The following is a 13,277-nucleotide window of genomic DNA, read 5'->3' on the forward strand; positions in this document are numbered from 1 at the left end:
CGTAGGCTTATCAAACGAAATGCGGATGAGTTGAACAACCTTGTCAGATTTCTATCACCTTTGTTGAAGATCTGATGAGATATCTCGCATCATGAAGAACCATCAAAAAACTATACAAGATCTTCAACAAGTGCTTTGTCAGGACCCTCCGCTGCTTTTTTCTCCTGGTTGCAACCAGACTACTAATGAAGATGATTGGTCTCATCCCGATGACCATGACTACAGCTGGATGGTGCGCAGGACTGAGGGTTACGACTACGTCAGGCTAATCTAGGGTAATTAACAACTTATATGTCTTTTTATTGCAGCTTTTGAAACCTTTAGTATTGTACTCTGTTCATGTTTTCATATTATGGTGTGTTAAACTTCACAATACCTTTATTTAAAGACCTGGAAACTTGTGTTATGATGTTTCATAGACATACCTAACCAAGGAAGCCCAAGTAAGCCCAAACTTGATACTTTGAATAGATTATTTACTTGAAATTAACCCAAAAACCAACAACACAGTCCAAAAAACCAAAAAGAACTCAGGTGAAAACTTTTAGTCTTGTTATTTAAGTAAACAAAATTTTAGCCCCTGGCCTCTAGAATTCCTAGATCCGCGACTGAACATACAAAGAAAACATGTTGCCCAATAAGATATGAGTAAAAAAGTAAATATATTGAAACATGATCTACAAATTATCCATAAGTCAGACAGATTTGGCGACATCCACTCAATATGTATTACGCTGACATAACTGATATCTGTTTCTAGGCCGTGCAAACAACCATCTATGAGTCCTAATATTGTGTCCCATATACAACACCACACAACTTATAGAGAAACCACCCATATAGAGAAAAAGTCTTCATCAATATGAAATATGTGTCGATTGAGTACACATAGTGCATCTACTAACACTCGTTTGAACAAATTTGAAACGCCGGTACATATGGTATTTTCAAGACTTATTAGGTAATACATATGTGAAAGTGTCCTTCACAATTTTTTTGAAATTCCACAATGTTAAGATGCAATCAGTAACTACTTACAAAAGAACTATATGCCAAATCTGGTAGTTGTACTAGAAATTGGATTCATAATTATCAGAATAAAATCATAGTTTTAGAGAAGACCATGTAACAAATTTAGAAATAAGCTTTTAGATTGACTCATTATTCGAAATACTAACAAATTTATATAATGTACCGAATCAAGTTATGTTTGTAAAATTATATTGAAATTGATACTTTAATAGTTTAATCTGAAAAGTTAAACAAATGTAACACTTGATTTGGAGGGAAAAACATTTACAGATTTGGTGTTTTTAGATTTAGAAAACTAGTGAAGAAGGATCCAATGCTCTTTAATGTCTTTGAGACAAGATCATGACAAGCTTTGACAAAAGAAAAGTCTCCTGAAACCTTTTGGTGAAATAGTAAAGAAAACATCATTATTATAAAGAAACCAAAATCATGACCACACCAACCCATTTCAATTTTACACCAAAGTAAAGCTAAATCTGGACCAAGAATATGATGCTTGGCTCAAGACAAAGCAAGAACCCCAACACTAACATCATTTTGCAATGCTCGTGTGTTTTTTTTCCCGGTCTTTGACTCATATGTGTGCGATCTGAGAGGGTTTTCCCCGTGACCATTCTAACCTTTTCCTAACTACCCTTAAGAATTAAGATGTTTACTTAAATGAGTTTCAAACCCAAGGCCTCTTATTAAGCCACCTTAACTGGTGGTTCTTGATACACATTGTGTCGATATATACTTTTTGGAACTCAAATCATATCATATGTATCCGGATTTAATATGTTACGGAACAAAAAAAACAACACATTGCATATCATTAAATAAGGTAAGACTTCTCTTTTCATTTCATAACCCAAGTAGCTTTGACATTACATGACAACTTGTATCGACTCAAGAAACCAAAATAACACAGGAAGAATTAGGAAGAATGCATTAAAGAACAAAAAAACATTCCGACCTTGTGACCTAAAAACCAATATGCCTAGTTAGATCTAAAGCAAAAACTAGAAGACAAAGCACACGGTGAACAACACTACGAACCTGCTCCTAAAAATAGTGAAGATATAGTTCATATATTCAAATGAAGCTTGGCCGAGGTTGCACGACACAACAACAAACGATGAACGTGTGTAAGAAAAAAACGCATACTTGCCAGGAATAATGGCAAGAAAAACGGATCAATATGGAGGGCGATGTGGATAGTGAATCGAACACGCTAAAATCATTTGGAAGAAATGAAACCGGGGCTAGCATTGGCGACCCCTGCGACAGCTAAGAACACCAGCATTGGAAGTTATTGTAGCAACCATGCTAGACGATTTAGCACCTAAACTTGACGCTCTAGCATAGCTTGCCGAGGCTCCAGCACCAGATGGGGTAAAATAAGCGCCATTAAGAAGTAGGTCACCTTCCGATCTCCAGTTCCATCCATGCCATTTATTTGCAGCCGTGTCGACCCGCTTTGTAACCTGTACCCATCCCAAAGCTTAACATCAAAACATGTTTAACCAGCCAAACCCTCCCAATATACAAACTAAATTTCTTAGATTAAAATTTGATATTGCTTGTTAGACCCCATGTCTTTAATAATCACATTGTTTTATCCAAACATTAAAACTGACTATTACCCGAAAAACAACTATAATTTACATCAACTATCTTAAGAAAGACTCGAGCCCCAACCTTTAGGCTCTTTGAAAATCTCAATAACCATAGACTACTAAAAGGTCATTGGTACTCATCATTACAATATTAAGTCATGATAATCAGATAATCATTTTTAAAACCTTAAAACTATCTGAAAAGAAGACCAACCAAGTTATAGATAGACAACAGAGTGGACTAGAGTATACCTCTTTTGCAAAAGGATTGGCAGGGGCAAGATATCTATTGCCTTGGCTGTTGATGGTGGGGCTTGCACTTCCACCAATAGCATACATCTCCCAGTGAGTGTAGTCATTGTTCACTACATGGAAATACCCATGTCTGCATCTGTAATTTTATTTATTTTACAAAAATTGACTTTCCAATGTCAGATATCAGATGATGCACCTAATTATTATTGTACACAAACAGTTGATAAAATAATTCATGGTCATAATAATACCTTGGCATTCTCTGAATCAGACCTTTTCCAAAGTGATTATATGCAATAGTCACTTGCATCATCTTGTCTCTAAAATAAGAGTCACTATGGCCCAACAACATCACCTGTTTCACACATTACAATTAATCATTAGAACTTTTTGAATGAGATTTTTTTTTACTTTTTATTTTGATCTATGATTAACTTTTTGAATGACAGCTTCAACCCATTTCCTGTGAATGATTAACTTAGGTTATGTTATATGTTTGACAGAGTAACGGGTCAAATGGTTAAAATATAGAAAACTAGATTAAAGGTAAATGGGCTGAAAGGTTTGAAAGTTCACAAAATGTGTCTTTTGATGCATAAAACCTCCTAAATTTTTTTTGGTTCAAAAAACTTGATTTTATTGAACAACATTTTTTTTGGACAAGAATGTTTCTGGGTCAATCCAACTTGTAAAATGACCCGTTACCCATGATGTGTGTTCCCCTTTTATATGTGATGTCAGGATTGACGTACCTCATTGTGGTGAGCCATGTGGTTATTGGAAATGGTGATGGCAGTAGAGCCCATGACAGCATCAACTAGTCCATCGGCACAGTGAGAAAGAGAGTTGTGATCAATCCAAATATGGCTTGACCCAAAGATGGAAATAGCATCACCGTCAGCCATAGTCCTCCAACCGTAATGGGAAGGAGAGCTTCTGACCAAGGCATTACCAGTTGGTTTGCAGTCATGAATGTGCAACCCATGAATGATAACATTAGTAATGAACTGAAGAGTTATACAACCCCCATTAGCTATGTGGACATTGGCTCCCCGGGCATCAATCGTTTTAAAACTGTTCATAATAAGTTCTTGCTTCAACTGGATCACCATGTCACGTTTGAATACGATCCATAGTGGAGCAGTTTGTATGACAGCATGTCTTAGAGTTCCAGGTCGTGGGTTCACTGGGTCATCGTCTCGTGAATCAGTGACCACATAAAAACGACCTTCACGGCCTCCAATGGCATTACGCCCAAAACCAATGCCACAGTCAGCAAGACGCTTGCGGTTACGGTGCCAGTTTGGGTCACACCTCCAGCAGTCATCAATTGGATTACCGGTCCCACATGAAAAGTATCCTAGTTTCCGCCTTTCAGTATTGTTTGTCATGCTCCTGCAGCACATAACATCATAATATTAGAGGTGGCCTTTAAGGGGTTAAGACTAATTGGGTAATGGGTCAAAACAGACGATCTTTTGCAAACTTTAAAGTCTAAACGTGCCAGGTTGACCCAACACTTTTTTTGTCCAAAGTTTTACTTTAACACTTTCATTATAAATCACTATTGTGTAAAATATGATTAGAAAAAGTTATACTCCGTATTATACTAATCAATAGACTAATTTAAGATGTTTTACATATTAAAAATATACTTTAAATTTTGAACAACTTTTGTCCCATAACCCGAATTGACTTATTTAAAAACAAATGGGTCAAAACCGTCACCCACTGTACAATTAACAAAAGATTTTGTCCAGATATTTCAACATCATATTGACAAAAAAATTCATCATGATCATATAAATCAGTTTTGTTACATTACATCACAATGGTCAAAATATGTCATTCAAGTTTAAAAGAACAATATGGAAGCACACCAGTCAAAATCAAAATGTATTATGAATTCATATATACTAGTACACATGTACAAATAGTATGTTTGATTTGTCTTTTTCAGTTGGACCAAAATAAATGGTGCTTAAATAACAGTAAGGTAGTTATATATACACAAGATATATGTATGTATAGTCGTATAGATTTATCTGTCTGTCTTTATAAAGCACATGGGAGTGATGGTGTGTCACATGGCAAAGATAGACTTGTTCAGTACCAAGATGATTGGAGATTTAGATTACATAAAATATAATTATCTCAATGTCACATGTATATGCATATAACATACGAAAAGAATATTTTTTAAAAAATATATAGTAGTCACTTTAGATGTCATGGTAACATAAATATTTAGTGTGTTTATAACTTACTCACCAAAAAGCTGAAAAGTACGAGTACTAAATTAAGTATTGAACATTTGACCATCCTTTATTTTATGTTATATTTTCCACTAGAGCTGATGTGTACACACAAAAAAAAATATATATACACTATATTCATGTTTCGGACAGTTGTATATTGTGCATTACGCTTTACACCTCATATATCACTAGAGAGTAGTTTTTTGATGTGTAATGTATCTTTTGAATCAAATTAAATTTGCTATTTTGTCCAATATAACAAGTATGAAAAATGTGACATTTTAAAAAGCATAGTTTCGTTCCTCTTTAGAGTTTCTTGATTCTAACAACGTGTATACATAAGTTATAATGTGTGTGTATCGTGAGCCTATCAATTAATTTTTCTTTTAGAAGAAATGTAAGAAGGGTAATGTTGAAGTATAGTTGGTTAAAACTTAAAAAGGTAAAACTTGGTTGTAAAGATGTCAAAATCAATCAGAAAAACCATGTGGGAAAGGAAAGGAAATGTAGACTGAATTTTGTTTAGGTGGTGTTGATATAGACACTAGGGTAACATGGTTTGATTCCTTTGTTATGGCAAATTTGACAAAGGTGTAAATGATGGTTTGATAATCAAAACTACATATACCCAATAAAGGAAATTCCTTAAAAATTGAAATAAGTAATTAGTTACATAAAAATGTAACAAATATCATGATGAGTTTTTTCATTTCAAACTTTAGCATGTGGACATGTACACATCACCTAAAAACTAGTGTCCTTTTTATATCATAAAAAACTTATCAAAATGGTTTATTGTACATTGAATAAAACAAATATTGGTTATAGGGATTGTACAAAGTTATTACGAGTACTATAAGATAAATAAGTTTGTGCTTAAATATAGGATTACTCTAACTCAATCATTTTTTGTACATTTTCATGTATGTGTTTATAGATTCATTTAAATATTAATACAAAAGATCTTGTTATATGTGACGCCGAAACTAGTCATGTGAATTTGGAAAATCAGAAACTAATTAACAAAGTAGATGACTCATATCACTAAAAATCCATCCACTAGTTAATTAAATATTATTATAAAGAATTATGTTTTCTAACAGTTTCCTAAAACAAAGCCTTTTTTAATCTAATCTGTGTGTTTAGTCGAGTGAAACAGGGGTCATTCGTATATATATGTAGTATATAACAATTAATCTTCTAAACATACAAAGAAGCTAAAAGACAAAGTGTATATATATATACATATATATATAAATTACATAGAAATATTTTAGTGATTTAAAAAGAATTCTAAACCAACAATATATTGTATTGTATATAGATATAGAAATGTACTTACATTTCAAGATGGGAAACAACTTCTTCAGGATCTTGAACCGCATTTTCATTCAAAGCTTCAATCTCCTTAATTCTTCACCACCACAACATAAAAAATTAAAAATTTATAAGTACATTTTATTTTAGTATTGTTATATTATTATTGTGTCAACCGACAACCAATCAATTATATGTGTGGGAGAGAATTACTGAATTACCACTACTATGTTACATTATTTGTTGTTATTTTTTTAACTTTTAGTTTTTACAAGTTTTAACTGTCAAAAGAATTGCTGTAACTGATAACCGTTTTGGAATCTAATAAATGCCCAACCAACCAATGAACAAAAAGGAATCCAAAGATAACTAACGGAAACTAACCGACTTTATTTATTTCTTTTTTACATTTTTTTTTTAACTAACACTGCTCAGAATGAGCTCAGTAAATTAATTTTTTACCTTTCTTCCATTGATGAATTGTAGAACCCCTGGTTGTTCATTTCCTCTGTTTCCACATTCCTGTTTCCAAATAAAAAAATAATTTTATCTTTATCAAAAAAATATTAAAATTGATAAAATTTCTTACCTAAAATAGAAATAAAATAGTAATTACAAATTCAATAAAATATAAAAACACATTGTAATCTTTTTCTAAATGAGCTATACACACACACACACACACACACACACACACAAAATATCAATTTTCACAATTTAGATACATTTTTTTAAACATTTTTTTTCTTAGCAGAATTATACAAAGTAAAACTATATATATGTAAAAGTGTAATATAAATCATAAAATTACTAAAAAAAAAAAAAAAGAGTTTCAGAAAACACACTACATTACATATTGACATTACATTTTGGTTAATTTGAATTCGGAAAGAAACGATACCTGCTGGTATTGGAGCTGTTGTGGTTGATGACGTCATCAGCAGTTACAAGAAACAGAACAAGAAACATGAAGGAAAAAACAGGCAGACATTTTGTAGGTGTATCCATTTACACTCAGTCAGTTAGTCACACAGTAATTTCTCCTTGAATTGAATGTAATTATATACACACACAGTGTGTGTGTGTGTGTGTGTAAAAAGGTGGGAATGGAAAAGAAGGAAGTCACTCAGAGGAAGAGGTTGAAAGTAACGGTTTGATTTATAGAGATGGGAATGGAATTATAGTTGGGGTTAAATGAAAAGGTTAACGGACGTTATGTTTTGACCATGGTTAAGTTAAGGAATAAGGTGGTTAAGTTTGTGAGGCGTGTGTCATGTAACCTGGATTACCGGCATCCAACGTGGCTGCTTTCTTTACCCTTACGTTATTTAATTCTGGATATATATAAACGGATATATATAAACGGATATATGTAATTTGGAGTCTTTAGGACTAGCAATGGTTTTTTCTTAATAATGAGAGAAACATCTCATAAATGGTTTTTTCTTTAATATAGTCTGAATTGGTTACAAGAAGTTTTATATTGTATTATAACATATGTAATATTTGTATTCCCCCTTATTGGCTTATGAGATTTATGAGATCCCGGTTTTCACTAAAAATATGTTTTACTTATTCACTAATTTAATTAGTGTGTAAAAATATATAAAACTAAAAGTGTGTAAAATTTTGTCACATTTTTAAGTATGTAAAACTATATAAAACTAAAAGTGTGTAAAATTTTGTCACATTTTTAAATGTGTAAAACTATATAAAAAGTGTGTAGAAATTTCTTCACACTAAAAAGTATATAAAACTAAAAGTTTACAATTTTTAGTGTGAACTTTCATAATTATTTTGTAACACCCCATTTGTCCACACTAACTAAAAAGTTAACATGACAAATGGGGTGTTACAAAATAATTGTGAAAATCTACACTAAAAAGCGTGAACTTTTAATTCTACACATTTTTTAGTGTTAAAAAATTTCTACACACTTTTAGTTCTTTATAATATTACACACATAAAAGCGTGACAAAATTTTTAATTTGTTCACACTAACTAGACAAATCCAACATAATTTGTAGTGTTTCTTGCTGGGCAGACTGTTATGAAAGCTGAATTGAAAAAAGTTAAAAAATATGACAAAGCTTGCATTGAAAATCAACATGTTTACCTCTTTCCCCTTTGACACCTTTGGTTTATTGGCCCTGAAATCTATGAGATATCTCAAATAGCATACAGAGGGTCGTTCATAGCAATTTCTCAACTCTAGCTAAGGACCAAAGGTTTGTTTTCAGTAGGATAGAATTTGCTATTTGCTATTCAGAAAGGGGTGACGGTGTAGCTTGTTACTTGTTTGCCTACTATCATATTGTAAAACATATAACCATTATTATTATAATTAATATTGATATTTTGTTCATTTAAAAAAAAATTAGAAAAAGTTTTGGAAACAAATGTTGTTTTACCTATAACTTATTTAGTATTCCCTTACCACATAAAAATATTTTGATTTATGTTGATTAATTGTTAATACTAACATCTATCTGTGTTTTCACATAGGATATAAACTCCAAAAATGTGCCATACAAAATATACTACTATTATTAAAATTTCTAACCATACTAGATAATAAACCTTCCTATATATAATCGAATTTTTAACAAACTGATTTCGATATGTAATGCAATCGGTTGCCAACCGGCCGGTCCCAATATTAATCGGGCTTCTTTCATGGTTGATGGACATTAGATGCTCCTATCCTTCCATTCCACATTTTCATTTCGTTTCATTTCATTTATTGTTTGCCCAAATTTAGTAAAATTAGGTCCATCGAGTTAACTATATCATTATCATTATGGTTTTGCGTGTTTCATAACGTTTAAATTAATATGAAATAAAGATTAAGAAAACCATTTCAATGGCTTCAAAATTAATTATGGAACATATTTAATTTTAGTAAATAATCCATGTTAATTTAACCTAACTAGTAACTACAATATGCGTATTTTACATGTTTTAATTACCAGTGTAGTTTTGATGTCAACTTTTGTCTATAGTACATTAATGGATATATTTTGTGATCTTTTCATAATATAATTAATATTTCACAATTATTTAATAGTTTGTAACTCCGTAAACAAATGGATTGACAAGTAAAAACTTTTTATGGCCATCATTAATTATTCATCACCGGCCACGAAGCCAACAATTCTTTGCATTCCGCAAATACATGATACTTGATGATTAAAGTTTTTAAAGGCATGGTTGGTTGTTAGAAAATATTTTCAAGCATTTTATTTTAATTTTGTAAACAATGAAAGGAGTTTTTCATTTCAGAAAAATAAATAAAAATTTTAAAAACGCGTTTCAATTCGAAAATGCTATTTTCATATTCCATTTATAAAACTAAAAAACATGTCAGAGATGTAAAAGAGGAAGAAGGGAAGATGGCAAATGAAAAATAGAAAAAATAAAATTCAAGTTTTTCATTGAAAAATGAAAAACATTATATTTTATTTTCTTAGAAAAATATTCTTAGAAAACTCTAACTAGAACATGTTTTCTATTTTCATGTGTTCTTGTAAAACATAAGTGTAAAACAAGAGTACGTATTTCCCGCAACCAGGTACTCAGCCTTTATGTTTTGGTTTTTCCAGCATGAGTAATTGAGTATGCATCATACTTTTTCGATGATCAATCTTCCACAAACTTTTGAAAATGTCATTTTTGCCAAGTTTTTAATCTTCGTATGTATTTAAACTAGAAAAAAAAAACTCGTCATCGCAGGATAATCTGAACAAGCAAAACCTCATTCGTTTATTTGTTGTACATATATCGCCATCAGTATTTGGACCCGGTGACCACAATGACGCATATGATCATATGTTAGCAACGATACAATGGTGTACCAATTAATAAGTTTTTCCAACAGAAATTGGAGGTTATTTCTGTTTTCATTCATACTTAATTTGGTATTCTAAGTGATCGATCGTTGATTAATTAAGTTACAAGTTATGTTAGTTCAGTTTTGTGTCATATAATGTGTTGGTCATGGACTTTCCTCTATTGAAAGCCATTGATTGAGTTAGTTGGTTCTAGGTACTCACTATTGTTTTGTAGTTTCAAAAAAACTAATATGGAATGTGTATAGTACGAAATAGGCTAGTCATTTAGGAAACGAGTACAAAATTCTCCAATATATGTATTGAAATGTTACAACTTACAACTTTTTAAAAGTCAACTTTTTCACAAATTAACTATATTAAAATAGCATTCATTTTATAATCATATATATTGATTTCATATAAAAAAAAGTCATTTTTTACTTATGGTAGAACCTGGAAGCAGCCTCTCTACCTTTGGTAGGGGTAAGGTTGTCTACATATCAACCCCCATACACCGTCGAAGACGGTATTGGAATCCAAAACCCGTGGAAGACGGCATTGGGAGTTACTTACTTTTATATATTGATTTCATAGTTATTTACATTTAGATTAACAGAAACTATATTACAATAGCATTCATTTTATGATCATATATTGATTTCAAGTTATTTACATTTACATTAATGGGCATAGAAAGAAAAGCCCTCATATCGTTGGTCGTCACCGAGTAAAATTGTAAAATCGCTTGACGCCGCACACTGACCCAATTTACATGGTTGTTTCCGACCCAATATCACATATTCGCTCCATTTTTTTGGTTGTTGCCAAGTAAGATGACAGAATTATATTCAAAAAGCAACTAGAAAGGTTTTAGTAGACATACATATAATTACAAATCTAAAAATAATACAAAGATATGTATTATAGATACTTCTCGTTGTTTTAACCGCAAGGTTTATAAAAGAGTTGAAAAAACTCATGCCAATTATAAAAAACCGAGATAATAGAAAATTTCCTGTGCCTATTTTTGACTCTTTTATTATAAACTATTCGTAGTAACATATTTTCTCAATTTTACCATGTTCTCTAAAAGTAATTACTAGGAGGAATAGTAAACAACTAATAATGCCTGTGGTTAAAATATGATGTAATTTACTACTAAAAAAAGCTACAAGTTTCCTAAGCTTTTGCTTTTGATTAACCACTACACACCCCATGAGCTTGCATGATTTTGTTTTATTGATTGGTAGTAACTTTTTTCACAATACCTTTAAATTGAAGCAACAAAAGAATTTGGTTGGGGATATTAAGTGGGGCATGCTTGGTTTGTTGTACTTAAGGCTTACTATGTTGTACTGTATGCATTGAGATGTTGTACTATGTACTCGATTGCATCTTTTACATAATGTAAAGGGAAAAAGCGTGGATCTTTGTAGGGTTATTGTTTGGTAACAAACAAATTTGGCGGGTCTCATTTTGTTTTTCAACTTTATTTAAAGGGAAAATGAAAATTAAAACTATGTAGTCAAGGGTCAAATTATATGGTCAAACCCAGAAACATATAAAAAGACGCCAATAAAGAAGAGAACATAGCAGTGTGGTACTACGGTTGCGATGATATTTATGGACTATTATTAACTGTAGTAAATGTGTGCTAAAATGGACAGCACTTAATGTCCCACTAATAATGAAATAAATAGAGTGAGTGGTAAAACTCATAAATGGATGAACTAGTTTTCCTAACATTGGCTCAATGTTTAGAAGCTCATCCTCCCAGGCTCCCATTATAGAGTTCTTTGTACTCTTGTGTTATAAGGCCTGACGAAAACATATGAAATTCCTTTACAAGGGATTCGCTTTTTTATACTCTAAGTTCAATTCTAAACGAGTAAGATTTACTCCTATTAATCGTCGTGTCTTTGAATAGATTAGTAGGGGTTTTCCTCACATCGGGTTTTTAAAATAGACATTTCTACTTCGAAAGAGCTCTCTAGTGCAGACCCGGTTAAGACAACGTATGCTATACCTCCAGCTGTCGATCACGACACGAAGCTTCCAGCGAAATTTACCTTTCAAAAAGAAAAGGTTTCCCATTCAAGTTAATTACAGTAATTTTTTCTAAAAATGAATCTTCTAACATAGATGACACGCAATTATTTTGGGTATTTCTATGATCCTTTCAAATTTTTAGAACACCCTGAAGATGTTTAACTATAGAGATTCATTAGGGTGAGCTCAAACATTTTTGGTAGTTCTAAACGAGACTAATTTTAATGACCTTTTTTTAATCAAGTTTCTAACAAAAAGAGTTCTCTTTTATCAGGGCTTGAAACCGATTAAAAAAAAAAACCAAAAAACGTATAAAATAGAGTTAAACCTTGAATCTAAAAAAACTTTATAATTATGTGTACAAAATATATTTTTCTGGCTTCTTTTATAAGCAAATTATTTCATCAGATTTTCATATTAGATCAATTTAATAAGATAAATCTTTTTTTACTATTAAAATAACAAACTCGTTTAATCTTTTATGTGACATTATATATATGCTGTATATTTTTTTTTTAATGAGTTTTAGTTTAGAAAAACTTGCTTTGGTCTAGCAATGCTTTTTTGGGTTAAAGGTAATACGAATTTCTATACTAAGCGTAGAATTATTTACACTAATGATTCTGAAACAGTGACTAAGTTTTCTCATGATGTGTTACTCAAAATTAATGAGCCCCATTAGATTCCCTATGTTAGACAATGGTTTCATGCCGAAGGTTTCTCCGATGTTGAGATTAGTTATGATGGGTGTTGATGGATTTATGCCATTTTTTACATCGCATGAAGACAAAGACATCTTTTTGTCTACTAAGTCTCTTAAGCACATGTTTTGTAGAGTTAAAACTCCCTGTGTTAATTTTGTCCTGAATAAACGTATGGTATGGGTTGAGATATCAAATATCCCAAAAGGTACATAGTTTGAAGGTAATTTTCTCGTG

General features: G+C 31.6%; 1 protein-coding gene across 1 annotated transcript; it reads right to left on the reverse strand.

The window, feature by feature from the left end:
- Positions 1–1,843: 1,843 nt before the first annotated feature.
- Positions 1,844–7,600, reverse strand: LOC122581216 (probable pectate lyase 1). Its single transcript, XM_043753389.1, has 7 exons — positions 7,362–7,600; positions 6,923–6,982; positions 6,486–6,557; positions 3,638–4,280; positions 3,137–3,240; positions 2,883–3,021; positions 1,844–2,498 (listed from the first exon to the last, which is right to left on the reverse strand). The coding sequence occupies exons 1-7, from the start codon at positions 7,466–7,468 to the stop codon at positions 2,277–2,279; spliced, it is 1,347 nt and encodes a 448-aa protein (XP_043609324.1). The 5' UTR covers positions 7,469–7,600; the 3' UTR covers positions 1,844–2,276.
- Positions 7,601–13,277: the final 5,677 nt, after the last annotated feature.

The sequence above is a fragment of the Erigeron canadensis genome, chromosome 9 (genome assembly GCF_010389155.1).
Source record: "Erigeron canadensis isolate Cc75 chromosome 9, C_canadensis_v1, whole genome shotgun sequence".
NCBI lineage: Eukaryota > Viridiplantae > Streptophyta > Magnoliopsida > Asterales > Asteraceae > Erigeron > Erigeron canadensis.